The sequence below is a fragment of the Hemiscyllium ocellatum genome, chromosome 31 (genome assembly GCF_020745735.1).
Source record: "Hemiscyllium ocellatum isolate sHemOce1 chromosome 31, sHemOce1.pat.X.cur, whole genome shotgun sequence".
Lineage (NCBI taxonomy): Eukaryota > Metazoa > Chordata > Chondrichthyes > Orectolobiformes > Hemiscylliidae > Hemiscyllium > Hemiscyllium ocellatum.
In genome coordinates, this window is record NC_083431.1 from 38,425,941 (window position 1) to 38,453,603 (window position 27,663).

General features: G+C 39.1%; 1 protein-coding gene across 7 annotated transcripts in view; it reads left to right on the forward strand.

Moving 5' to 3' along the window:
• The window catches only part of elna (elastin a), a 271,733-nt gene that overhangs the window by 225,386 nt on the left and 18,684 nt on the right, over positions 1–27,663 (forward strand). For 6 of the 7 annotated variants that reach the window (XM_060848380.1, XM_060848374.1, XM_060848377.1 and 3 more), the window contains 6 exons: positions 5,047–5,082; positions 5,999–6,088; positions 8,629–8,658; positions 12,942–13,073; positions 19,000–19,047; positions 25,790–25,831. In XM_060848380.1, coding sequence (XP_060704363.1) covers positions 5,047–5,082; positions 5,999–6,088; positions 8,629–8,658; positions 12,942–13,073; positions 19,000–19,047; positions 25,790–25,831 — 378 coding nt within the window. The remainder of the gene's footprint in view (positions 1–5,046; positions 5,083–5,998; positions 6,089–8,628; positions 8,659–12,941; positions 13,074–18,999; positions 19,048–25,789; positions 25,832–27,663) is intronic. The other variant, XM_060848378.1, reaches the window with a different exon arrangement.

A 27,663-nucleotide genomic window follows, 5' to 3' on the forward strand; every position in this document is an offset into this window, starting at 1 on the left:
AATTTCTTTCACATTTTATTTACTTTCAGAGCATGCTCAGATGTACCATACTTTAAGATAGTATCCAGCTCCATTAGGTTATACCTGCCATCCGGTCTAGTATGAAGGCAGACTGACCCATTCTATTTCTGATCTGGTTTGTTTTAACCTGTCTTCTAAACTTGTTAGTACACATAATCATCTCAATCATAAGGGTTTCAAATTCTCATTCTCTCCTTCCGTGTTTTCATCAACAAGTAATTCTAATTGCAATTTTCTGTCTGAAAAAAATCATTACTTCCAATGTTGTGGTTCTGCTCGCCGAGCTGGAAGTTTTTACTGCAAACGTTTCGTTCCCTGGCTAGGGAACATCATCAGTGCCGTTGGAGCCTCGTGTGAAGCGCTGCTTTGATGTTTCTTCCGGTATTTATATTGGTTTGTTCTTGCCGCTTCCGGGTGTCAGTTTCAGCTGCAGTGATTTGTATGTGGGGTCCAGGTCGATGTGTCTGTTGATGGATGTTCTTGCCGTTTCCGGGTGTCAGTTTCAGCTGTAGTGGTTTGTATATGGTGTCCAGGTCAATGTGTCTGTTGATGGAGTTTGGGGATGAATGCCATGCTTCTAGGAATTCTCTGGCTGTTCTCTGTCTGGCTTGTCCTATGATAGTGGTGTTTTCCCAGTCAAATTCATGTTGCTGGTTGTCTGAGTGTATGGCTACTAGAGATAGCTGGTCGTGTCGTTTTGTGGCTAGCTGATGTTCATGGATGCGGATTGTTAGCTGTCTTCCTGTTTGTCCTATATAGTGTTTTGTGCAGTCCTTGCATGGTATTTTGTAAACTACGTTAGTTTGGCACATGCTGGGTATTGGGTCCTTTGTTCTAGTGAGTTGTTGTCTGAGCGTGGATGTTGGCTTGTGTGCTGTTATGAGTCCTAAGAGTCGCAGTAGTCTGGCTGTCAGTTCTGAGACGCTCCTGACGTATGGTAGAGTGGCTAGTCCTTTTGGTTGTAGCATGTCCTCGTTCCTCGGTCTATCTCTTAGGCATCTGGTGATAAAGTTGCGTGGGTATCCGTTTTTGGCGAATACCTTGTATGGATGTTCCTTTTCCTCTTTTCGCAGTTCTGGTGTACTGCAGTGTGTTGTGGCCCTTTTGAATAGTGTCCTGATGCAGCATGGCATTCATCCCCAAACTCCATCAACAGACACATTGACCTGGACACCATATACAAACCACTACAGCTGAAACTGACACCCGGAAACGGCAAGAACATCCATCAACAGACACATCGACCTGGACCCCACATACAAATCACTGCAGCTGAAACTGACACCCGGAAGCGGCAAGAACAAACCAATATAAATACCGGAAGAAACATCAAAGCAGCGCTTCACACGAGGCTCCAACAGCACTGATGATGTTCCCTAGCCAGGGAACGAAACGTTTGCAGCAAAAACTTCCAGCTCGGCAAGCAGAACCACAACAACGGATACCCGAGCTACAAATCTTCAATCAGATTTTAAACATTACTTCCAATCTCTGCCTTCAGGCAACCTTTCTTTGCAACCACAGTTAATAGACTCCTAGCTGGGCTGGTAAAGTAGCAAAAGGAATGACCTTTCATTGTGGAAATAGAGAGTATGTTGATTTTTCTCATTCTCACAGCTTTCATCCAACATTCCATTATCTTAACTGATCCCTGTTTAAGTTCTTAAAAACAATTAATGTCCACCATCTGTTTCTCTCAACCTTAACAATGCCATTAACAAAGCTTAGCAATGTGATTGATAAGACACCTAACAAGCAAGAACACAAGGAATGTTTGCTGGGACCCTCTTCTGGTGCAGCAGTAGTGTCCCTGGACCAAGAGACCTGGGTTCAAATTGCACCTGCTCCAGAGGTGTCTAGTTACACTTCTGAAAAGGGCCAATAAACTTGATTAGGGGAAATAAAAAAAGTGTTTTCTTGGGAAATAGCAGCTGTAATTCCAAAGGTTCTACATTGTTAATACTATGCCTGGATCCTTCAGTTCTTATATTTGAAAATGTTGATCCCTTGAAAATAGGAGGTCAATTCTTTAATATTTTAGAAGTAAATCAATAAGGTACCCTAACTTGATCAGATCTAGAAATTAGCCAATTTCCAAAAGAATGAATGTCTTATACTATTTGCGTACATGTGCGTTCTTAAACATTTAGGAATATTAATAAAATATTAATGTATCACACACTGTTGATTAATTTTCACTTTATCACATCACACACTGTAGAATTTCATACGTGAAAATGAAGATAAACTCACTGCCCTTGAAGTTTAATCATTGCTTGACCAGCTTTTATTAGGAAACTGAATAGCCTGTTGCCCTCAAAATGAAACTTCTGGGGACAATAAATGGTTTTTCCATTTTGCTTCAAACTTCAAAAAGGATCAATCGGGGTGAACTTCAAAGCTGCAATCATAAAGCAGAATTCTGATCATTATAAAGGGAGATAGAGCAAACCCAGGAACTATGGATAACTTAGCTTAACATGGATTATAGGAAACATAATGAAATCTTTACTCAAAAGATATAATAAAAACATTTAGAAACAATGAGATAATAATGAATATTCAGTACAGCTTTCAAAATAGTAGATCATGTTTGAACAGCATTGAAGGTTACTTGAATATGTAACAGAAAGACCAGTCAAGAATAATGCAGTGGATATAATGTAAGTATGTTTTCAAGGCTCTTGCTAAGGTAGTGCATTGTAGCGTCGTGAATAAGATTGAATGACGCAGAATTGGAAAAGTAATAGACAATACTTGAAACAAAGTAGAAAATGGAATATAGGGTTTAATGTGGTTGTTGAGACTGAAAAAAGTGGCAAGTGTTGTTTCATAAATTTCATTACTGGGAACAGTTTTTTTCATGATTTACACAAACAATTTGGATTTGGAAATACAATTGCAAAATTTGTGGACAACGCCAAATTGGAGATATATATCAATTTTGAGGAACACTGCAACAAATTGTGAATCAACATTCATAACCTTATAAAAAAGGGCATGTTGTTGTGAAATTGATTTCAATTGAGATAAATTTAAGGTCATTGGGTACGAAGAGTAAAGTTGTCAATCTCTGGATATAAGAAAATAAGTGGGCGAGAAAGCAGAAGGATCTAAAGGTACAGATGGGAAAATCACTAACAATAATGATACAGATTATTGATAGGGGAAAACAGCACTTGGTTTCAATTCCAGAGAGAGAGAGAGGATGGAATAACAGAGCTTTATTTTAAACACAACTGAACCTGTTGAGACCACATGGTCCCAGTTCTACTCTCTATAGTGTATTTGGAAGCATTGGAGAAGTTGCAAAAAGTAATTTAAAAGAATGATACTCTTTATCAGGTAAGACTAAAGCGACTAGGACTACCCTGTCTAAGAAAAGGAAAGTTGAGGGATAACCTAGTTTTAAAGATTATAGAAGGATTTGTTAGGGCTGCAGAAAAAGCATAATGGAACATTTTCAAAATTGTGTCATTCTGAATGGAATAACCAGAAGTATGTATCAATTCTGCATTCATCCTTTTTCCTGCACAGTTGCAATTAAAATTTAAAATGCCGGCAACATACATAGGAGACACTTCCAATGATGTAAAAGCTGAAGCCTTTTAGTGGTTGTACTCACTGTCACTTGATAATTCTGCAGCTATAAAAGCAACATCCTGTCAAAAATGCCAAAACCTCTCTGCGAACTCTATTGCCATTAACATATGTTTTGATAGGACAAGGTTTCAGGGATGATTTCTAATGTTAACTTGTAATCTGCAAAATGTTACCTGTAAATACTTTGCATTACATTAGTTTCATTTTATTCATGTATGTAATATGTGTTAATGATAGAAGCTTCATATAAAAAGAACTGCAGTTAATCTTTTGAATGCTTCTTCTCATACCTATGTAAGATAGTCTGTTGACAAGGAGAACTAGCCATTTGGACACAGAACTGGCTGAAAGGTAGAAGACAGAGGATGGTGGTGGAGGGTTGTTTTTCAGACTGGAGGCCTGTGACCAATGGAGTGCCACAAGGATTGGTGCTGGGTCCTCCACTTTTCATTATTTATATAAATGATTTGGATGAGAGCAAAAGAGGTATAGCTAGTAAGTTTGCAGATGACACGAAAATTGGAGGTGTAGTGGACAGCAAAGAAGATTACCTCAGATTATGATGGGATCTTGATCAGATGGGCAAATGGGCTGAGGAGTGGCAGATGGAGTTTAATTTAGATAAATGAGAGGTGCTACATTTTGGGAAAGCAAATATTAGCAGGACTTGTACACTGAATAGTAAGGTCCTAGAGAGTGTTGCTGAACAAAGAGACTTTGGAGTGCAGGTTCATAGCTCCTTGAAAGTGGAGTCGCAGGTAGATAGGATAGTGAAGAAGGTGTTTGATATGCTTTCCTTTATTAGTCAGAATATTGAGTACAGACGTTTGGAGGTCATGTTGTGGCTGTACAGGACATTGCCGAGGCCACTTTTGCAATTCTGGTCTTCCTATTGAAAAGATGTTGCAAAACTTGAAAGGGTTCAGAAAAGATTTACAAGGATGCTGCCAGGGTTGGAGGGCTTGAGCTATGGGGAGAGGTTGAATAGGCTGGGGCTGTTTTTCCTGAAGTGTTGGTGGCTGAGGGGTGACCTTATGGTGGTTTATAAAATTATGAGGACATGGGTAGGATAAATTGACAAAGTCTGTTCCCTGGGGTGAGGGGAGTCCAGAACTAGAGGGCATAGGTTTAGGGTGAGAGGGGAAAGATATAAAAGAGACCTAAGGGGCACGCAGAGGGTGGTATGCGTATGGAATGATCTACCAGAGGAAGTGGTAGAAGCTAGTACAATTGCAACATTTAAAAGACATCTGGATGGACATATGAATAGGAAGGGTTTGGAGGGATATGGGCCGAGTGCTGGCAAATGGGACTAGATTGGGTTGGGATATCTGGTCAGCATAGACGAGTTGGACTGAAGGGTCTGTTTCTACGCTGTACATCTCTATGACTCTATGTCTCTATGATTCTCCATCATTGCAGGTGGACTTGCTGCAGCTAAAGTTGCTAAATATAGAGGTAAATATTCCTACTTCTGATACAATCATTAGTCTATACAATCATCAAATAATTGTTTTATACTTGATGTAATTTGAGGATCTTTAGTGAATGAAAATGAGTGATTCACTGGGTTAAATTTAATGCCCTCTTTGAGGAAATTGATAGTTGATGGTGGGAAGGCATTTGAATCAGAATGGAGAGTGGTGATTGGCTTCCCACCTCTATCATAATTAAGTTCATGGTGTGAAGATCTGTGGGTGTATGGTGTCTCTTGAGTTAACTAAACAGTGGACAGACTCAGCATGTGGGGAGTATAGCAAACAAACTCCTGTGGAACTGTTATGGTGCAATAGTAATGTCCTTACATCTGAATCAGGAGGCCTGCATTCAATTGTCATCCGTTTCAGAGGTGTGGAGTAGCATCTCTGAGCAGATTGATTGGAAAATATTTCAATACGATTGCTTGTATGCTTCCGGGGAAGAGAGGGACATCGCTAAAGGCTTCTCAATGCTTTATCAAGGAATTCAGCATTTAGAATTGGAGATTGTTGCTGTGAGCCACCTCCCTGCTTTTACTATTGATCTGTATTCCTACTTCCATGATCAGACTCCATAATCCCTTTTGCCCATCACTTGCTGTGGCCTGACATCTGGCCAAGCCTTGAATGTGTGCCCTAACTGCAACAATCACTCCATTAGCACTGTCCTTCAAATAATCTGCTTTGACTGGAGATACCTAGTGGGTAGGACCTCTGTTCCCAGAATCCTTGAATCCAGGGAAAGCTTGATACTGTCCAGTTAAGTACATTGGCAAGTCTTCCAGAAAAGAGGGAATGTGGATTGCTAACTGGCTCTTCAGCCAGTGTGCACGAATCCCATCTTTAAATACAGTTCATTATTTCTGATTATTAAATTCTTCTGATCTCAATTGTAGGCCTTGGATTGGGTGTGCAACCTGGCGCAGGAGTAGGAGTAGGAGTCCAACCTGGAACAGGAGTAGGTGGTCTGCCTGGCATCGGAGTGGGTAATTTACTGAAAAACATTTTCCTCCATTAAAATTAAAATTTATCTTGTTCTAGTTCTGTGTAAATGATGGTGTCATGGCACAGTTTGAAATTAACACCAATGGCAGAAGGAAAATTGTAACTGTAGGTTGTGGTTATTGTGAAGGATGCTGAAAGGGAAGGTTGATAAATTGCTGTTTATAAGCAAATGAATATCTATCATTTTAATGTGCTGAATTAAAAATAACTAGCCCAATGGTAATCATGTGAACTCTGTTGATTATGGTACAAACCAGTCAAAAACAAAACTGCAAAATATGGAAGCATCCAGGAATATCCCCAGACCTCAGTTTCCCACTTGAAACTTTTCTCAACCACCTACCTTACCCACACCTGTTAATAGCCAAGCCTAAGAGTCCAACAATGGAAAAGTAACTCTTTAAAGAAATGAAGAGTATACTCTGTAGAGAATGTATCTCACCAGACTGTGTTGACTAGTCATTATTTCAATTATGCTGCTCTTACTTGAGACTGGTTCCTACCTGATTCATGTACTTAAACTATGAATTTGAAACAAGGAATGTCTTCATTAATAGCCTCCATCTCCCAGGAAAGTTCAGACTAATCCATGTCCAACATGTGGGCGGCACGGTGGCACAGTGGTTAGCACTGCTGCCTCACAGCGCCTGTAGACCCGGGTTCAATTCCCGACTCAGGCGACTGACTGTGTGGAGTTTGCACGTTCTCCCTGTGTCTGCGTGGGTTTCCTCCGGGTGCTCCGGTTTCCTCCCACAGTCACAAAGATGTGCGGGTCAGGTGAATTGGCCAAGCTAAATTGCCCGTAGTGTTAGGTAAGGGGTAAATGTAGGGGTATGGGTGGGTTGCGCTTCGGCGGGTCGGTGTGGACTTGTTGGGCCGAAGGGCCTGTTTCCACACTGTAAGTCTAATCTAATCTAAAAAAAAACCTATTTTGTTAACTCTGCTCACAGTTGCGATAATCCACAATATTCTGAAACAAATAGTATTCTTAGTTGTGGGTATGTTTGCCGAGCTGAGAAGTTGATTTGCAGACGTTTCATCCCCTGTCTAGGTGACATCTTCAGTGGTTTGGAGCCTCCTGTGAAGCACTGCTGTACTGTGTCTTCTGGAATTTTCTTATTCTTCTGGAATCAATTCCAGAAGGCACAGTATAGCAGCACTTCACAGGAGGCTCCAAAGCACTGAAGATGTCATCTAGACAAAACATCTGCACATCAACTTCCCAGCGCAATGAACAAAGCGACAACCATGACAACCGGTGCCCAAGCTACAAATCTTTATGCAAACCTTGAAATACGTTTCTTTCAAAAATTGACAATTCACCCTATTTCCCAGTTTAAATAGATTCTGAAAAGGATTCAGAATCCAGGTCAATATCTTTGTGCAAAATCTATTAAATTCAACTCCGGAACATGTCTTACCCATGTGCCAAGTTTTGTTGGTGTCTATCCTTTTGAGATATAGGCCTAAATATTTTGATGTCCAGAGCTGAATTAATGTCTGAGTTGCACATTGGAGTTCTTCAGATGATTTAACAGACATACATACATGGCAATTGCCCAAGAAGTTTAAACATTTGATGAGCTGGTTCACACTGACATGGACACTAAGCAAGTGTCTCTGAACCTGCGCTTTGTGGTTGGAGATTGAAGCTAGATTTTCTTGGATATTCTGGAAATAATGTATAGTTTAGCTTCTGATGTACTTCAGCAATTAACCATCATAACTAAACTGAGTAGCACAAGTGACTCCTTCAAGATTGATCTGCCAACCACCCCTTCACCCCCACCACTCACCTAAGATGACTACCCACCAATGCAAGTATACCCCACCAGACCACACATTCACTCTCCAACTTTCCTACTCAATGGCTCTCAATGAATCCCCTACCCATCTGCTGGCTCGTTGAAGGATTTGAAACTTTTAAAGATATTCCAAAATATGCAGCTGCTGCCATAACAGCAACCATATCCTACCTTTGTTCTTTTTTTTTCTACCTTACTGGACTTGCACTGAAGAGGTTGCACCAGCACACTTCTGGAGTAGCCTGGATCAGAAGTCTCAGCTGAAACTGGGCAATAAGAGTGAAGTTTAGAAAACTTGAAGACAATGATAATACACCGGGCATTGCTGCTGGGCCTATATATATGTCACAACATGACGAACAGGTTAACAAATGAGTAAAAATATGAGCTCCTCTCACTTTCTGTAGTATTGCTAACATATCTTTTGCTCCTTAAGGAACAAAAAGCCATACACTTAGAATACCTGGTTCAGTAAAAGCTAACAAGCTTGTCGAAATAGATACTTGAAGAAATCTATAGTTACAAATTGACAGTAGCTGGATATTCATCCACGAGAATCCACAGGCTAAAACTAGCTGGATTTGTGTTAATAATGTAAACTTAAGAAAACCTATTATAGTAATGCTGTAATATTTAATCTCCGTATGCTTCTTGTCATATCCTGTATATTCTCAGTCTCAGCTGTATCACTATCTGTCCATTCTTTATCATTGCAGGTGCTACAGGCAAAGCTGCCAAATATAGAGGTAAATATTCATACTTCCAACATATTAATTATTCTATATAATAATCAATTTATATTATCATATATTTGAGGATAGGTTAAGACCATTTTCATATTGAACATAAAAATATTTTCCTGTCATATATAATCATTAAATTTGAGAAGCACTTTAGAATGTTTTTACATTCTTGAAATATCACAGCAGGTAGATTTCAGCATAACAAGTGACATGAGGTAAAGTACTTGACAATTCACTAATGAATTTTGAACCTCGCTAATATCTGTCGCATAATTCCAAAATTGGTTTGAGTGATGTCCAATTTATAAATTATTGCATTTAGATACATGTACCAACCTAAAAATAAAATAAGTAGAACACTTGTATTTACCACATTTTAATAGTAACCTTTAACCTTTGAGTAATTTTTTATTTTTAGGATAACACCAGAAAACATCCTAAAGCTTTACATTATTTTTATAAAGCTGTTACGACAGTAACCACATGAGGAATTATAAGGGACTTGCAAGAGCAGAGATATCGAAAGCAGAAAGACTTAATGAGGCAGAGTTTAAATTTCATTTTCCTGAAAGCGGTTTCAAATTTAGAGATTAGCTCATAACATGCTTGTGGTAAATCAGGCATCGTGCTATCTCGTGTTGCTTTCCTACTTGTATGACATTTACATGCCAAACATACAGATTATATTAAAATATGTTGCAATAGCATCTTGCCTTTATCAAAATGTTAATGGTGCAGAAGAATCTTGTGTCATGGCTCACATTCATTTAAAGGCAATATCCAGGAGTCAGCCTTGTGCAGTTGATTCTGAGGTCAAAGATTTTCCTTATTGAAATCTGAGATACAAGGTGGAAGACCAGGAAGATGAGGTTCAGAAGAATTAAGGCTTAGTCAGTGTTGAAGGAGGGTTGTGGTTTGCGATCGGGAGGAATTCAGAAGTAGTAAAAATATCTGAGAGTGGATAGTTCATGGGGGAAGGGGCATGAAGGAATAAGCGGGAAGGGCCTTGAATCCTGCATGTGATAATGAATGGTGGGAAAAGTCAATGTAAAAAAATTAGAAGCTGAATTTTTTGAAACAATACTGTCCACAAATGGTCCACCTGAGGTTGTTGGCTGGCATGAAACAGACCCTTCAGTCTGACTCATTCATGGTGACCAGACATGCCAACCTGTCCTAGTCGCATTTGCCAGCATTTGGCCCATATCCCTCTAATCCCTTTCCATTCATTTACACAGACACCTACAGCATTTTAATTATTTCCACTGAGAGTGATTTCAGAAAGTGTCATTTTCAATGCATAGAAGAGAGAGTCAGCTGAGCTTACAAGTTCATGTCTGAGTGGCATAGGATAGCAATGGACATTAATATAATTTTTGAATAAATAATGAATGAAAAACTACATCATTATTAATTTTACAAAATAGCCCTAAGTGCCATGTATGCATCAATGTGTGAGATTTACCAGTATATTTAGCTGTCTGACTGAGCAAATCTCAACAAATAATGTTATTACACTGAATAATGTGAAGCTAATGTAATTTGAAATATTTATAGGTGAACTATAAACTTAAAAGGCAACAATACCATCTTTCTGGCTTCAATAGATATTACAGTAATGATAATGAATTTGGGCAGGAAAGTTGGGGCCATGATGAACAGCCTGTCTGTTTTGTCCAGGGGACACATTTCTACCCCATTTGTACGTGCTGCATTGTTCATCCTGAAAGGTTTCTCCACAGCATATTGTCAAGTGCATGGAATGCAGGTATTAGCACTTTAAATTGTAATACACTGGGAATCAATTAAAGGCAAGAAAGCAAAATTGGCAGCCACTTCCTGATCTGCTGTTGGGAATGCATGTCACAGCTAAAATTGCACAAACAAATTATACTATGAAGAGATCATACAAATACAGTACATGGCTAATCAATTAGTGGTGTCATCCAAGAATTAACATTGGTGACGGTATTTGGAAAACCTTTCACTCTTCTTTTAACAACACTATAAGACTGTTTACAGTATAACCAAATGAATAGGAAAATTGACCTTGTGTTACACATCCAAAAGGTGCCATCTGCAATAATGTTCCACTTTCTCCAATTTGAGTGAAAGCTTTAATTTACTATGTAGAGTAATAATAGTTAATATAAAAAAAATTGACCAGGTGATTAAGGTTAATTAATTAATTTATTGACTAGGTAGAGGAGAGCTCGTGATACAGTTGTAATGCCCCTCCATCTATACGAGCAGGCTGGTTTCAAGTCCAACCTGCTCCAGAGACATGTGATAACATCTCTGAACAGGTTGATCAGAATTTTTTTATTTTAAAAATGACTGGACAAAGGAAGGCTTTTGCGGTCCCCTTATCTCTGAGGGTTCAATTATTCCATGCTCCAGAGGTGTGTAATTACTTCTCTCAACATGTTGATTATAAAATACTCCCTACATGGATACATAGGGGAACAGATGGAATTGGTATATAGAAGAAGTCAACTTCTGATTTGAACACACCATTAGGACTTCTTTTGTTATGTTTCACTTCCTCTTGGGATTTTCTGGCACAAGGTAGTGTCCCTACCTTTCAGTCAGGAGGCCCGATTCAAGTCCCACCTGCACCATTGGTTTCAAATAAGATCTTTGAACAGTTGATTAGAAACTGCAATAAAAAAAAACTGAACTGATAATAAACACTTATGGGCAAAGAAAAGTGACTGGTTTCTGACTCACAGATTGGCTTGGATCGCAATTAATATTGGTAATAAAAGATGGTTGCCCAAAGGTGAAACTTGGAAATTAAGTGCTCATTTCAGACTGGCGAATTTAATTGGAGTTAGCTTGGGAAAAATAAAATGGCTGAACACCAGTGTGGGGATGCGACTTTCCACCAGTATTTCATGAAGTTCAATCTTGCAATCAAAAGAAAATGATATGGATATGTGAACGTGGGTTACATCTCGGCTGAGATAAAAAGAAATGGATGGCCTTGACGATGCCACTTCCTACTAGAAGCAGAATCAGAATTAAAATATTCTTGGAGCTAGATGTTAAAAATTGAATACTGAGGAGTGTTTGGAATTTTTTAAAAATTTATGCAATATTTGTAAAGATGACCTTTTGAATGCATATGAGTCTTGGCTAGACTTTGAATTTAGAAAACTGGAGGGACACCCTATTGAACAGTATTTAGGTATTTAACAGGTAGTGTGCAAGATTGCAAAAGTTCTATTTGGGGATTCCTAATTTAGTGTTTGCCTTTACATTATTGGGCTGTGCTTTGGGGTAAAACATGGACAAACCCAAAGTTTTAACTGCTAGAAGCATATTTTTGGAACAGATATCAAAAGTCTTAACAAAAAGGTTAGGGGAAATCATTCATTCCCAGTGGCCCTCAAGGCTCAAATGGAGCATTTGGCAATACAACAATTGGAGGATTCAATGGCAGCAACAATGAGAGACCACACAGATATAAGTCATAAGTATAAAAGGATAATCGGAATTAAAAAGAGTGAAGATAGAGATACAGATGGCAATTATGACAGATGACAGGAACTGGAGAATTATAGCAGAAATGTCCAGGGTATGATCAAAAGTGGTTTACATGTAACTCAAAATGCCACTATGCAATGCAATAGGAATGGAATGACAAAGATTTCAGGAAATGCAAGGTTCAGAACCATAAATTGGTGATATTGAACAGGCAAGAGAATTGTGTTAGATACAAAAGGCTTCAGCCCAGTTAAAAATGTGTTTGTCACAGACTCATTCAGTTGCATCATGTTGGATAGTGGATGCACATGCACAGTGAGAGGAGGGGATTGATTAAAATGTTACTTATATTCTTATCTTACAAGAAGAAAAGTAAAGGGAATTTTAATGTTATACTTGTTTTAGGTTTGGGAATGACAAATGATTGGTGATTCCTGTAAAATAGCTGGGGTAAGCCACTTTATAGCACAAATGTGATACCAAGTGAAATATCCTTACTGTTGAACAAGTTATTTCTGAAAATAGGTTCAAAGGAAACTGAACTGTAGAACATGGCAAGGGAGTTGTTTTTGGACACTCAGTGGATTTACAGTGTAAACAATCCACAATATTGTATTCTTTTGGAGTCAGGAATTTAAAGGAAAAAGATCTAATAGTCTTAAAACTATAGTCATTAGGGAGAATAACAGATTGACTTATGTCCTGAAATGAATTTGCAGAATTAAAAAGACAGCATGTGGCCAACAAGTGCTAAATTTGAATGCTCTAATTATTCACTTTTCATTATCAAAATGTAGGTGTTGGTGTGGGTGTGCAGCCTGGCGTTGGAGTAGGTGTGCAGCCTGGTGTTGGAGTAGGTGTGCAGCCAGGTGCTGGTGTGGGTGTGCAACCTGGCGTCGGAATAGGCGTACAACCTGGCATCGGAGTGGGTAATTCACAGTCTTCTGAAATACATTTTTCTCCCATATATTCTTTGTACTTTTGTAAGTTTGTCTCAGCCCAATTCTGTGTAAATAATGGTACCACAGTGCACATGGAAATTAACACCAAAAGCTGAACACCTGCTAAAAGAACATCTGATATTGGCTTGAATGGCTGGGAGTTTCCACTTTTGTGTCAGCTGCATGAGGAAAGCAGACTGATAGCATCAGGTTTACAGGGGCTCAGAATTATCATAGTTTAAATTATACTGTATGGGTGTATTAAAATATAATGGATTCAAGTTTCCTAAGATTCAATGTGACAATTACCTTTACTCAACGAATGAAGATTTGGAGGAGCCAGTGTTGGACTGGGGTGGACAAAATTAAAAATCACACAAGATCAGGTTATAGTTCAACAGGTTTATGTGGAGGCACTAGCTTTCGGAGTGCTGCTCCTTTATCGGGTAGTTGAGAAGCAGGGCCATAAGACACAGAATTTATAGCAAAATCTTTTGCTATGAATTCTGTATTATGGTCCTGCTTCACAACCGCCTGATGAAGGACCAGTGCTCCAAAAGCTAATGCCTCCAAGTAAACCTGTTGGACCAAAGCCTGGTGTTGTGTGATTTATCCTTGAGTGAAAGAAGACTTGCTTCAGCTTAGTTGAATCAATAAAATCAAAACAATCCCCCATTTGCAGTTGTTTTTGAAATAACACCAGCAGATGCTGGTATCCTGTCAACAAGTCACCCTTTATTTGCATGGGGAGAATCCTTGACATTGATCCAGCTTCTTCAGTACCAACTCTCAGAGTGAATAGAACCTCTGACACTCTTGTTTATGTTTGAAAGCCAACACTCCCCGATTGGGGCTATTAAACTTGTCCAATCAGGGAACTCATATTCTGTGAGGTCCACTTGGATGACTTCATTAGAATCACTACAATTTGTAGCCTGATTACTGGCAATTAATTGATGTCAGATTTTGGATTTTTCTCCATAACATTGCCTGAGTCTCTGGATTAATAATCAAGAAATCGTACCACTAGGCTATTTAACTAGGCTTTCTTAAATTAATGAAGAGTATGTTTATTAACAAATAAACATGATATTAATTGGTAACACAATACACATAAACATAGATTAGAAATATGAGGTGAGTTCCAAAGATTAAGAGTTTTTTTTTAATGGATATATGGTTCAGTTTCTGAATTGTTCATATAGCAGGTCAATGAACATTGAATGTTGTCGCCATTGTAGTGGAAGTTGCCACTATCATTAAGAGTAGGAGTTTAAATGTTGGTTCTCTCCCTCTCTCTCTCCAGATTAGCGATTTAATTTACATCCACAGCCATTTGTAGTTTTATCAGCCTTTTTTAATTTTGCAAGGACAAGTTAAAATGATCCATTGTATTTTAGGGTTTTGACCAATGGTCATGACAGCTTTCATTTACATAAGTCACCAAAAATACCAATATCCAACAAGAGAGAATTGAACCATTTGTCTTGATTTCAATGGAACCACCATCACTGAATAATTTTGCCTCTATCAACGTCATGGGATTTGTATTAAATTGAAACTGAACTGGTCGAGCTATGGTCACAGAAACAAGTCAGAGGCTGGGAATTTTGAGGAAACTAATTCTCCAAAGCCTGTTTACCATCAAAATGTGAAGGAATGCAGCTCCAACAAAACTCAAGCAGCTTGACACTCATTTAGGGCAAGGCAGTGCACTAAAGTGGCACCCCAATCAGTTCCCCTTACCACTGACACAAATGATAGCAATATGTTCCTTCTCTCAGATACATGGCAGCAACTCACCTTCAAAACACGTGACCTATACCATTAAGAAAAACAAAGCAGCAGATGCATAGAAACCTAACCACTTGCAGTTGCCTTCCAAGTACATACCATTGTGGCTTGGAATTATACCATCACTCTTACATGTCAAAATGCTAGGACTTCTTTCCTGACTGCAATGTGGCAAATCTATACCACATTAACTTAAAAGGTTCACGAATGTTGCTCACCAGAACCTTCTCAAAGAGAGAAAGAGATGGCAACAAATGACCACTTTGTCGATTGGAAACTTTCTAATCTGTTGCCATGCATTTTAAATTACCTTTCAGAAATTGAGTGTTTCAGATACATAAAAAGAGTGCTACAAAGTGATTGGACATAGAAAGAAGGTTACCCACAAAAATAACTTGAATTACTTGAAATAGTTGGCCTGCTTACAACAAATTAAGCAATGTGTTTATAATTAGCACATAAGACAATTAAAAAAAGGGTTAACGTAATTCGCTGAACATAGGCAATTATTTGAGATAAACATACATGGTGTGATAGTTTATAAGTTTCAATTAACCATTTAGCTTTTGTTACTGTGTCTCACCAGGGACTGTCTAACAATTTGTTGTTTTAAAAGAGTAGATGGTGTAATAGTTGGATGCTAAATTCATTACTTATATTGAAAAAGAAAACTCTTTACAATGTATCTGCAAGATATGTGTCTTGCTTCAGCTCCTGTCACACCGTATGGATCGGTTGAAGTGACAATTGGAAGCACTGAAGAACAGAAGAACATACAATTAGGGGAGAGTGTGATCAATAGCTTTAGGAAGGTAGTTGCACCACAGGTACAATCAAGTAGATGGGTGACCACCAGGAGAGGTAATGCACGAGTCTCCTGTGGCTATCCCACTTTCAAACAAGTATACCATTTTGGCTGCTGTTGGGGGCTCCCTCATAGGGGGAGATAGCAGCATCCAGGTTTTTGGCACTAGGACTGGCTCTGCTGTAAAGCAGAATATGGCAAAGTCCAAGCAAGCAATTGATTTAGGGGACTCTAGGCACATAGATAGGGGTTGCAGGGTCAAAGATGTCTTGGAGTGATTGCAGCAAATTTTTAAAGGGGAGCATGAGCAACAAGAGTCATTGTACACATTTGTACCAACAACATAGGTAGAAAAAGGGATGAGGTCCTGCAGAGTGAATTTAGAAAGTTAGGCAGACGGTTAAATAGAAGGACCTCAAGGGTGATAATCTCTGGATTACTCCCAGTGCCACATTTTAGTAAGAGTAGGAATGGGAGGATAGGGCAGATAAGTGTGTGGCTGAGGAGCTGATGTAAGGGGCAGGGCTTCAGATTTTTGGATCAGTGGGATCTCTTCTGGGGCAGAAGTGACATGTGCAAGAGAGACGAGTTGCAGCTAAAATGGAGGGGGACCAAAATCCTGGTGGGAGATTTGCTACTCAGGAGACCTTAAGCAGTAATGAGAAAAGGTTGTGGCTGGTACAGAAATTAAAGGGAGCAAGTTAAATTGATAAGGCACAGTAGCGAATGAGCAAAGACATGAATTCAACTACATTTATTTCAAAGCAAGGAGCCTGGCAGATAAGGCAGATGATCTCAGGGCTTGGATGGGAACATGGGACTGGGATATCAGAGTTATTAGAAAAACATGGCTGAGGGAGGGACAGGATTAAGATTCTGTGTTCTGGGATACAGACACTATCGGAAGAATGGAAGAGGAGAGGGAATGGTGTTTTTGATAAGGAAAACATCACATTCAGTCACCTCTAAAAAAGTACTTAGTCCTCTGACCTTTAGTCCTGTGATATTCTTTTGGAATCTTTGATTACATTAAAGGCATGAAAAAAATACAACTTAGGTTAACTGTTAACTTAGGTTTCTGGCCAAATTATGTGTCATGTGATTTGATTTCTTATACTTTGGTACACATTTTTATACTAGTGTAATATGTGAGTGGGAATAAAATTGAAGATTAGCAGGATTAGATGTTTGAGTGACATGGGATGTTAAGATTATAGAAATGTTATGATTAGATTAGATTCCCTGCAGTGTGGAAACAGGCCCTTCGGCCCAACAAGTCCACACTGACCCTCCGAAGAGTAACCCACCCAGCCCCATTTCTCTCTGACTAATGCACCTAACACAATGGGCAATTTAACATGGCCAATTCACCTGGACTGCGGGAGAAAACCGGAGCACCTGAAGGAAACTCACGCAGACTTGGGGAGAATGTGCAAACTCCACATAGGCAGTCGCCCAAGGCCAGAATCGAACCTGGGACCCTGGTGCTATGGGGCAGCAGTGCTAACCACTGAGCCACTATGCTTCCCCCTTTTCAAAACTTTTTTTTCTCAGTAGAAAGTGATTTTAATTGAGGTTTCCAATGCATGAGGTACAAACAGCAATATGTGGCCAGAGGTTGGCGGGGAAGAGGGGGCTCCTTCTCCCAAGCTCCAAACACTACACACACACACACAAACTCCCCCTCCCCACCCCCAAACCCCGGTCCCCAACACCCTCCCCCTCCCCATTCGGCTGCAGAGATTGGCAATCTGCTGTGTCATTCCGGGGTGGGGCGAGGGAGGGGTACAGTTTTCAATCCTTCATTGCTAAGAAGGTAAATTTTGCCAACAATGTTCTTTTAATATAGAAGGTGCCAACTTGTCTGCTATGAAAAGCAGCATGCATGGAGTTTACTGTATTATCTTTTAAACAAGGAAAGGATTTACAAAAATGTCTTCCATAATAGAAGTGTGTGTGTGTGTGTGTGTGTGTGTGTGTGTTTATTTTGAATGTTTGGCTGTTTCAAATTTCATGTTTTACAGGATTTGTACAGCAACTTCAACAACCATGTCCTCTTAGCAAGCCACTGAACTGAAAGTAGCACAATTTGGGAATGGTGTTAATAACATTCTGTATTCTGCAACCCACATTCCCACTAAGCAGAACTTTCTGACGAATTTACATTAAACCTATACATCACACAACTTTGACAAGACACTCAGATCAGATTGTAGCATAACAATTAGGAGTTAATTACCAAGTGAGAATTTGGAAATTGACTTTTGCAACAGAACTCCAATACTGCTGCAAGATTTAGTTTTAATGATAAAGAAAAGAAAGTTGAATATGGATATAATATATAGTTCTCATAAATACTAGTTATTAATAATAATTGATTAAATTAGTTATTTGTAATCAAACTGTAAAATCACAAACTCAATTAGGACTAGTTTAGATTATCTAGAGTTACATTAAATCAAGCCAAAAAAATGTAACTTATTTTGGATAGTTTAGATTAATTCTGAAGTGTTATGGTAAGATAAGAAAGAATTAAGTGAGATTACTTCATTTTTAGCATAGATCAATTTATAGTTTGGCATAGATCAATTTAAGCAAAACAGCTACTATTGTAATGGTGTCAATAAACTTTTTGAGTGCAGGCCAAAACACCTAATTTTCTTAATGGGTTCAATGATACCAACCAAAAGGAGAGTAGTAGACAGTAACTACACAAGGTTCATAAAAGTTACAAAAAAATTTAAATTACTCACCCTAAAATATGACTGAAATGTCTGAATAGTGTTCAGTGTGTTCAATTTAATAGGCCCCTATGCCCAAGACAATAAGGGAAGCTCCAATAGCTACAAATAGAGATCTTGTCTGGGTAACATACTTTCACTACATTAAGACAGCTCTCTTCCTGTAATGCATTTGGATCTTTTCCACTGCTGCTGTCTCTTTCTTTTTTTCTCTGTCTCTATCCAAAGTAAAGTTTTCTTCATGGGTTAAAAGCTCCTAAAATGTTTGACCACCATGAGCAGATGCTTCCAGTGGAAGAATTTTTTTTTAAGGAACAGACCTCTATTTTGAACAAGAGTGCAATATCTGAACAACACCAGCCTTAGCAGCACTGTATGTACTACAGTTATTCTGAAATTAATATGATTATAATTAATAGCATTTGCATCACTTTAGAGGTTTAGTACTAACTGAAAATATTGAATTACCTTTATGTTAAATGGGTGATGTATTTAAATGTTGTTCTGAACATTCTGAGTTTTCAGAGAATGGAAGTAATTCAAAGAGTTAATGGTCTGTGCATGGTCATTACAGGTGTTAATGGAGTTCGACCCAGCAGTGCTCCACTGACTCCTGAACCAGGTACCATTATTACTGCTAAATAAATAGCATAATGGATGACTAATTAGGATATACATCCAGAGATAAGTTTTATTTAGATAAGTGAAAATTGTAAATCTCATTCAAACAGGGCAGTTTCCCGATTCATGTGCATCTACTGTATATAGAAAGGGATCAAATGACTACAAATTTGACCGAGATGAAGCTTAGAAATTATCAATTAAACCTGGAGATTTTTGAGACTATTAAAGGATAAAGCTTTGGCAGTTCTGTAATACTGACGGTTTTGATGCTGTGCATGCTGGTTTAACACCAGTTCCAATTAATTCTGGTAGCCCCACCAGTTGGCATCTTCATGAGAGTATTCGCATGAACACTATTGTCACTATATTTAAGATTTTCTCCTAAACAGTAAATGAAAAGATGTTTAGCAATGTGAAGGATAGCCCCACCAACACTATATAAAGGGGTCATCCGTTTCCTGCAGATTACTTGCTGGTTACTTCTTGCTAATTCTATTTGAGTTTATGGAAGTACTAGTGAGAGCTGATGAGAGAGAGAGAGAGTGAGAGACATTGTCTCCTCTGAGGTGACCTGCCAGTAAACAGAGGACAGGAATCCCACCTACCAAGAGCTGCTGGCTAACAAGAGACTTGCAACACTTTTGAACAACAGTGCCTTTGGAGATTCTGTGGCTGCTGCCAGAATGGTACCACTCGAAGGCTCAATATTAAGAAATGATTCAGGCCACAAGTAAGAAATACAGAGAGCTCTTGCTGGATAAAAGTTGTGGATAGAGGGCTTTGAGGAGTCTAGCAGCAATGGGAGAGAGGTAGTTCTCAACACTCCTCCCACTTCCTAATGTCAGATCCCTCCATCAGATACCAATTGTCTTCGAATGGAGGAACCTCAACCAGTGACCACAAACATAAAACTTCACTTGGTGTGGACTCTACGCATTGATAGCCCACATGGCAGTTGATTTAATATTAACCATGATGGAATGAGTTTTTAAGTGATCATTAATTGGTCACTGCGGGTCCTCAGTTACCAGAGGGGTAGGAACTTCTACCTGAATTCTAACAGATATGAAGATGACAGGTTCTGGCATGGGGCCATCATAATTAATTGAGTGAACTTCGCAAATCCAACACATCAAAAGAGAGGTCATAAAATTCTACCCTGGGTTACACATAATAAAGATTTCAGTGAATGCTCTAAACATGAAGCAGTCCTTGCTCGAGGTTTAAGGGCTCTGAGCGCAGGGTTGTTTCCAGTCATAGGTGCCATAGTCATAGATTCTCTTGGGCTGTGATGTGATGTGATGTGACACAGAGGCAGAAAATAAGAATACAAGTATTTCTTAGTGCGAAGGGTAGAAAGAAGAAACTTCAATACGGAACTATGACCTTCCAGAAACAGGTTTCTTACTTTCCAAAAAGCAGGAAGAGGTGTATATTTCTTCTGGAAGGTGTTTGCATAACTCTGCTATCTCATGGAACCAGACCTGCAGCCTCAGAGTAGGGAAAGTACAGCACTTAGTGAGATCAGTTCTGAATTTCTTCATTGTGGGAATATTATCTAAAATTCATAGCTTTCCAGCCATGCTGCACCAGAGAATTAATAGAGGCTTTTTCAGAAGAAGCAGGCAGTGTGCACACATGGATTTTCCTGGACAATAGGCCTGCCCCCTAGTTCAGGTACCACCAACTGCACCCATTTTTTTTTGGGTGTTGCATCTCACTTTTGTGATGTACAGCAAACACAGTAAAATGGTTGCTGATGAGCAACGACAATTAGTGCATGACTCTTGATGGTGCATAATTTTTCTGCCAGTCCACTGTCCCTCAATGCTTTAGCCAAAATGTCCAGCAAGAGAGTGCTCGAGAACAAGCCTATCAACCTAACATCCAATGCATGATTTCTTTCACAACCCAATCACACATTACAGGCATTCATAAAATGAGCCAATCTGCCACAAGGACTGTCAGCAAATAAACAGTTGGGGGTCCTGAAGCAATGGTTCTGTTGCTCTAAAACATGGGAGGAACCCTCCAATATTGGCTGGAGTAGACATTGTAACTCATGGTGCTCTACTGTATTTTCCATAACCTGATTGTGCATAGACATATCTTGTTAATTTGATAATAGGAGGAAGTGCAGGTGTTGAACTGGGGTGAAAGAAAGCTACCTGACAAAGGAACAGTGCTTCAAAATCTTGTACTTCCAAATAAACCTGTTGGACTGTAACCTGGTGTTGTGTGATTGTTAATTTGATAATCATACAAACTTGTGAAATAGAGTTTGCAAAATTAACAATTCAAACTGCAATGTAATGCTTTGGATGTTTGACAACTTGGCATCATCTGGTGATTATATATTGATCTGCAGAGATATGTGTTGTGTTCTGCTGCTCTTGGTTGACAATTTGGTTATCTTACTGCTGATTGCTCTCAGTCAGCATCACTGCACAATCATTATTTGTCAAAGTTTGCTTCTTCACACTCTTTTTGGACATTTAGTGTATTGTACATTGGTCTGAATAGACTTCTGTTCCTCAAAATGGAGCGCTATGATCAGTAATGACTAGATGATCGAAAGATCTTTGCAGGTGTCCAAGCATTTGTATTTCTACCTCCACTATCTGTCCAGTATGCAACTGTAGTAGTTCCCTATGTGCTTGCTAGTCATGTATCTCTTTCATTCATATGTAAGTATCTCAAAATGATTAAACAATTGGTTGCTGGGCAACATCATTCATACTTAACTTTCAAGTATTAGAGTAATAGTGATGTACAGCATGGAAACAGACCCTTCGGTCCAACCCGTCCATGCCAACCAGATATCCCAACCTAATCTAGTCCCACTTGCCAGCACTCGGCTCATATCCCTCCAAACCCTACCTATTCATATACCCATCCAAATACCTTTTAAATATTGCAGTTATACCAGCGTCCACCACTTCCTCTGGCAACTCATTCCATACACGCACCACTATCTGCGTGAAAAAGTTGCCCCTTAGGTCTCTCTTACATCTTTCCCCTCTCACCCTAAATCTATGCCCTCTAATTCTGGACTCTCCCACCCCAGGGAAAAGACTTTGTCTATTTATCCTATCCATGCCCCTCATGATTTTATAAACCTCTATAAGGTCACCCCTCAGCCTCCAACGCTCCAAAGAAACAGCCCAGCCTATTCAAATTTTCCCTCTAACTTAAATCCTCCAACCCTGGCAACAGCCTTGTTAATCTTTTCTGAACCCTTTTCACGTTTTGCAACATCCTTCTGACAGGTAGGACACAAGAATAGCACGCCATATTCCAAAAGTGGCCTAATCAACATCTTGTACAGCCGCAACATGACCTCCCAATTCCTGTACTCAATACTCTGACCAATAAAGAAAAGCATACCAAACTCTGCCTTCACTATCCTATCTACCTGTAACTCCACTTTCGAGAAACAATGAACCTGCACTTCAAGGTCTCTTTGTTCAGCAACACTCCTTAGGATCTTACCATTCAGTGTATAAGTCCTGCTAAGATTTGCTTTCCCAAAATGCAGCACCTCTCATTTATCTAAATTAAACTCCATCTGCCACTCAGCCAATTGGCACATCTGATCAAGATCCCATTGTAATCTGAGGTAACCTTCTTCACTGTCCACTACACTTCCAATTTTGGTGTCATCTGCAAACTTACTAACTATACCTCCTATGTTCACATCCAAATCATTTATATAAATGATGAAAAGTAGTGGACCCAGCACTGATACTTGTGCCACTCCATTGGTCACAGGCCTCCAGTCTGAAAAATGACCTTCCACCATCAACCTCGGTCTTCTACCTTTGAGCCAGTTCTGTACCCAAATGGCTAGTTCTCCCTGCATTCCATGCAACCTAACCTTGCTAATTAGCCGTGCTGAAGATAATAATTCCTTTTCCAATAGTGCTAACCAAAAATGCAACAATGTAATGTGAAAATCTTGTTTTATTGTCCAACACATATTGATCATTGATTTGAAATACAATATTCTGCTGGGCTGTTTGTCATCCTACTATCCTTGCTCAGTGTGATATAGGTCACTCCCTACTGAGCATGTATGTCTTTAAACAGTTTGCCAGAAAACTGCAAATTGTTCTCAGACACTATCCATTCTGACACCAAATAAACTGTAAATAATGGTCATGATGTGGTTGTACCCATTATGTTGCTAAGCTGTTGAATAAGGGGAATTTGGAAAAGTGATCTGTCACAAGAATATACAGTAATCTTCACTATGCACTGTGAGTAAGTCTGCTGCTACTTTCATCCAATGAGGAGATAGAATCATCTTGACAAAGAGCCTCTCCACTGCCAGGGTCAGTAAGTTTGGTATGTCTGACATACATTCACAAGTCGTTGAATTTCCTGATTCATTTCTGGCCTTTCACAGATTCACAGTGCTAGCTTTCTTGTGTGTTCAATCCCCATGTGTTCTTGGTGTAGCATGTTCAAATTATCCTAGCATTATATTTTTATTACTGAGAGTTGTTTACCCTTAAAACTGTGACATACCAAGATCATCTCTGTGGCTAAAATGAATGAATATTCTCGGGTGCTTAATGTTGTCAGGCCATCCTTGGATAACGATCTTTTGCAACTCTTGTAGTTGTTCATTTTTTGCAGTTGCTGATTGCAATTGTTCGCACTGTTCTGGTGGAAGTGTAATGAAAGTCCAAATGGAAACATTTGACATTGGTAACTGTAAAGGTATAAATGCTATGACATAAAGATCATATTCCACAGGGCAACGGCTTCCCTCTATGGTTTCTCTCAGCAAGCCTAGAAAACTGTTAAATGTGAGATTTTGTACCTTCTTCAGATGCTGATATGAATAGCCAAGACGGCAGCAGTCTGCGCTTGCAAGGTATCAAACCATGCTTATATGACACCAAGTTGAGATTTCATGATCTCAGCTGGAACTTCCATTGCAACATGGATTCATCCATGTGCTGCTATAGAAACTAAGAGACACTGACCACCAAGCCTGCCATGTATCCACCCGTCTGTGTCTGTCCACAATTGTGCAAAATACACAGGTGGCATCAGATAGCCCAATCGTCAGTTGAGACCCATTCTTGGTCAGTTTACAAATACCTAAAGGCCACTTCCCACATCCACTGATCTTTCAAGAGCAGCAGACTGAAACTGGTGATGATCCAAAACTCAAGAAAAAGGAGTGTATTTCCCACACAGGCTCACTGTTTTGATTGAAGACCACGCCACACCCAAGTTTCAAACACACCTTGTTTACCCTCTTCCACTGTCCTATTCACACTAACCTCAATCCCCGTTGTCACATCGGTACGCCAGCTTGACTTGAGCAATGATCTCATTCTTCACTTTCCCTGCTTCCAACTCCAGTGTTCAATGTTATTGTTGACTGACTGCTGTAGTAGCATGACCACTGCTCCAGGCGTCTCCCCAGATGTCTTGCCTCAACGTAATTAAAGTTCCAAAAAGTTTGAGTGGGAGGAGCACTGCTTGCAGGATGCCATCTGCCCATGACACAATTTGATGGACATAAAACCTAATGATGCCTTGTGGTTGTGTCTGCAACTGCTTGCATGAAATCAGCCACCACATCATGATGGGAACAGAACCCGAACTGGAGCCAGATTCCTCGATTTTCCATGGTAATGAAAACCAGTCTTTCTGGAAGGTCAGATAATGTGCAAGCATTTCTATGTGCATGTTCATCAAACTGAAAAATAGAAACAAAGTTTTCATCTGAGATTTCTGCAATAAACTCAGAAGCATGTGTGATTTTCTTTGGCCTGGTTGTGGCACACTTTTGCCTGCTGATTCACCATATGTAAACTCTTTACATGTGCTACCCTCTAAAGTAAATAGTGCTGGCATCTGAACTGGGAGTTTTAATGTCAGATTGGGAAATGGTGTTTGATTTTCATCAGTGTCTCTCATTTCTGTTTCAGGAGAAATCAGGACTTACATAGTTACATTATCTACCAATTATACATGTTAATATATTGTGGGATGTGGGTGAGGTGGCATTGGGCGGTCACATCAAAGACTTCCTGCAGTCTCCTCCAGAGAATTGAGGACATGCAGCCACATCTTTTACGCCACTATCAGCCTCCTCAATACGACCAGTTATGTGCTGCTGTCTCCTTTCATAAGCCATCTGGAAACAGTGCCAAGTATATAAGGGCAAGATGAGGCTACAAATGTCAACGATATGTTATGATGGATAGTGGTTGTGGGGAGGCCAATGAAGAGAGCTTGTGAATGAAAGCATAAGAGGTCATTGGTGCTGTTGGTAGGTATGGTATGTGAACATGCATTCACTGATTTTGACTATTCTTGTGAATTTATTGAACTTTTTCTGCTGCATCTGCGTCCTGAGAGCTGGACTGTTGCCATTGACTGTGATAACTAAATGCTCCTATTGCCTTCTTGGTTTCTGTGTGGAGGACAGTCTTAATTGCTCATGCTAGGTTTATTTGCGTTAGGCCTGTTAGTTTAAAAATGACAACAGGAGTCCTATTACCAAATAGCACACTACTTCTTATTTTAAATGAGCTATCACCTGACAAGGATGGCTGTTCCTTCCAGTCAACAATAGACCCTAATGAATGTTTCTTTTTATGGCCTGAGTGGCAATAAATGATCAGTCACTGAACACTATTTTGCTGTGTTATTGTCCAATTTCTATTCTTAGTTCTGAAAATGACTCACTTCTAAACTCTGTCTTCTTTGAACAGGTGGAGTGCAACCAGGCCTTGGAGCTAAAGCTGCCAAGCTAGGTAAATCAAAATTATTTCAGTTAACAAATTGCAAAATCATCCAGTAAAGTGAATACAATGATTGCAGTATGTCCACCAAGCCATATGTTTGACTCATCATGATAAGGACATCTGGATTTAAGGACAACATGCTGGATTGTTTATCATGTTAGTAATTAGAAATATACAAGAGCAGCAGTTGTTACCTAATAATTCAAACAGCTTCCTGTCAAGTGAAAGTAAATTGAGGAGAACCAGATATATCCTCCTTTTTCTGTTATATTTTGCAAGTATCATGTGTATAATTGATTGCCCCCAAAGGAGTTGTTGGACATTCGCAAGGCCATCTGAAGGAAATTTCCATTCTCCAAATGGAAACTATGCACATTTTGAAAGAGCAGTAGTTGTTAAAACTAGACCATACAATCACAGGTGCATATGGAAATTTAGATAGTCACAGGGAGTGTAGCAATGAAGGAGTCTCAGCCCTTTACTTTGATAAACATGTAAAATATAATAATACAGATGAGAAGCACTACAGAATGAAAGCCAAATTGACCATTACAATGTGTTTCAAGAAGTCATTCAAGAGAGGGATTGAGAAAGAATATGCTAGTGACATGGGCTTGCACTGTCATGAAAATAAATGTTGTTCTCTTCTGCAAGACTGAGAGTTCCTGAGGTCTATCCTTTGTGAGGGTTAAAGATGTCTCCTCAAGTCTGAAAAAGAACTTGAAGCGAGAGAGGAATTTTCAGTTTCCATTGTGTCTGTGGCATAGTGCATGTTCTAGCAATTTGAATACAGAGGCAGTCGGCAATGCTTTAAACTAATGAAATGGAAGTGACAAAGGATTCATTCAAAAGCAGTAAGGGAAATGTCAAGGCCCTGGAGAAGAGCAGAATATTGGATAAAATTAAATAGTGTTGGTCAGAAGAGACCATGAGACTAAGATAATAAGGCATTGGTAACTAAGGTGATAGCAAGTAAAATTAATAATTATAAGCAAAAAGCTCTGAACCTTAATATATTAACTATTTGTAACAAGTCAGAATAAGTAACACCACATATAGAAATTAATAGATTTGATCTAATTGCTATTATGGAAACAAAGCTGTTATGCAGTCTACACATTGGGAACTAACTATTCTAGGATATGTGTCTTTTGGAAGAAATGAGGAACAATGGAAAAATAGGAGGAACAGCCCTAAAAATAAAAAAAAGTAATTTTCTTATCTGAGCAAATAAAGAAGTAGAATAAGTTTGGGTTGAGCTAAGAAATGAAGTATAATATAAATTGTAGGCATTTACAATTGATGAGGAGGTAACTGACAGGGTAACTCTTACATCAGTAAAATAAACCAGATTAGAAAAAGCAAGAGAAGTTCTTAAACACTACACCAGAGAGCTTTATTTAGTAACCAGCAATGTATAGATGTTAATAAAAGAGGATTACAGTACATCAGGAATGGAAGAGCCTTACTTAAAGAGCTAACAGCCTTGAACACAATGTATGTCAGATACCTGCAACCCAGACAAACTAAGTATCTACAGATATCAGTATTGGCTTAAAATATATAATGAAAGAAAAAAAAAACAACAATATACTGATGAGAGTTATTTATAGGTCTTCAAATGGTAATTGAAGTACAGTGGAGAGTATAAATCTTGCAGTTAGAAGTGACGAAAAGAAGGGCAATATTGGAAATATGATGGACTTATACAAACTGTGCAAACCAAATTTAGATTGGGGTTGTGCAGGACAACTTCAAGCAATTCATAAAATATATTTTTCAAGATTAATATGTTGAGAATCAATTACTATGGTTCTAGTATCTTAAGTGGAGTTGAGTCC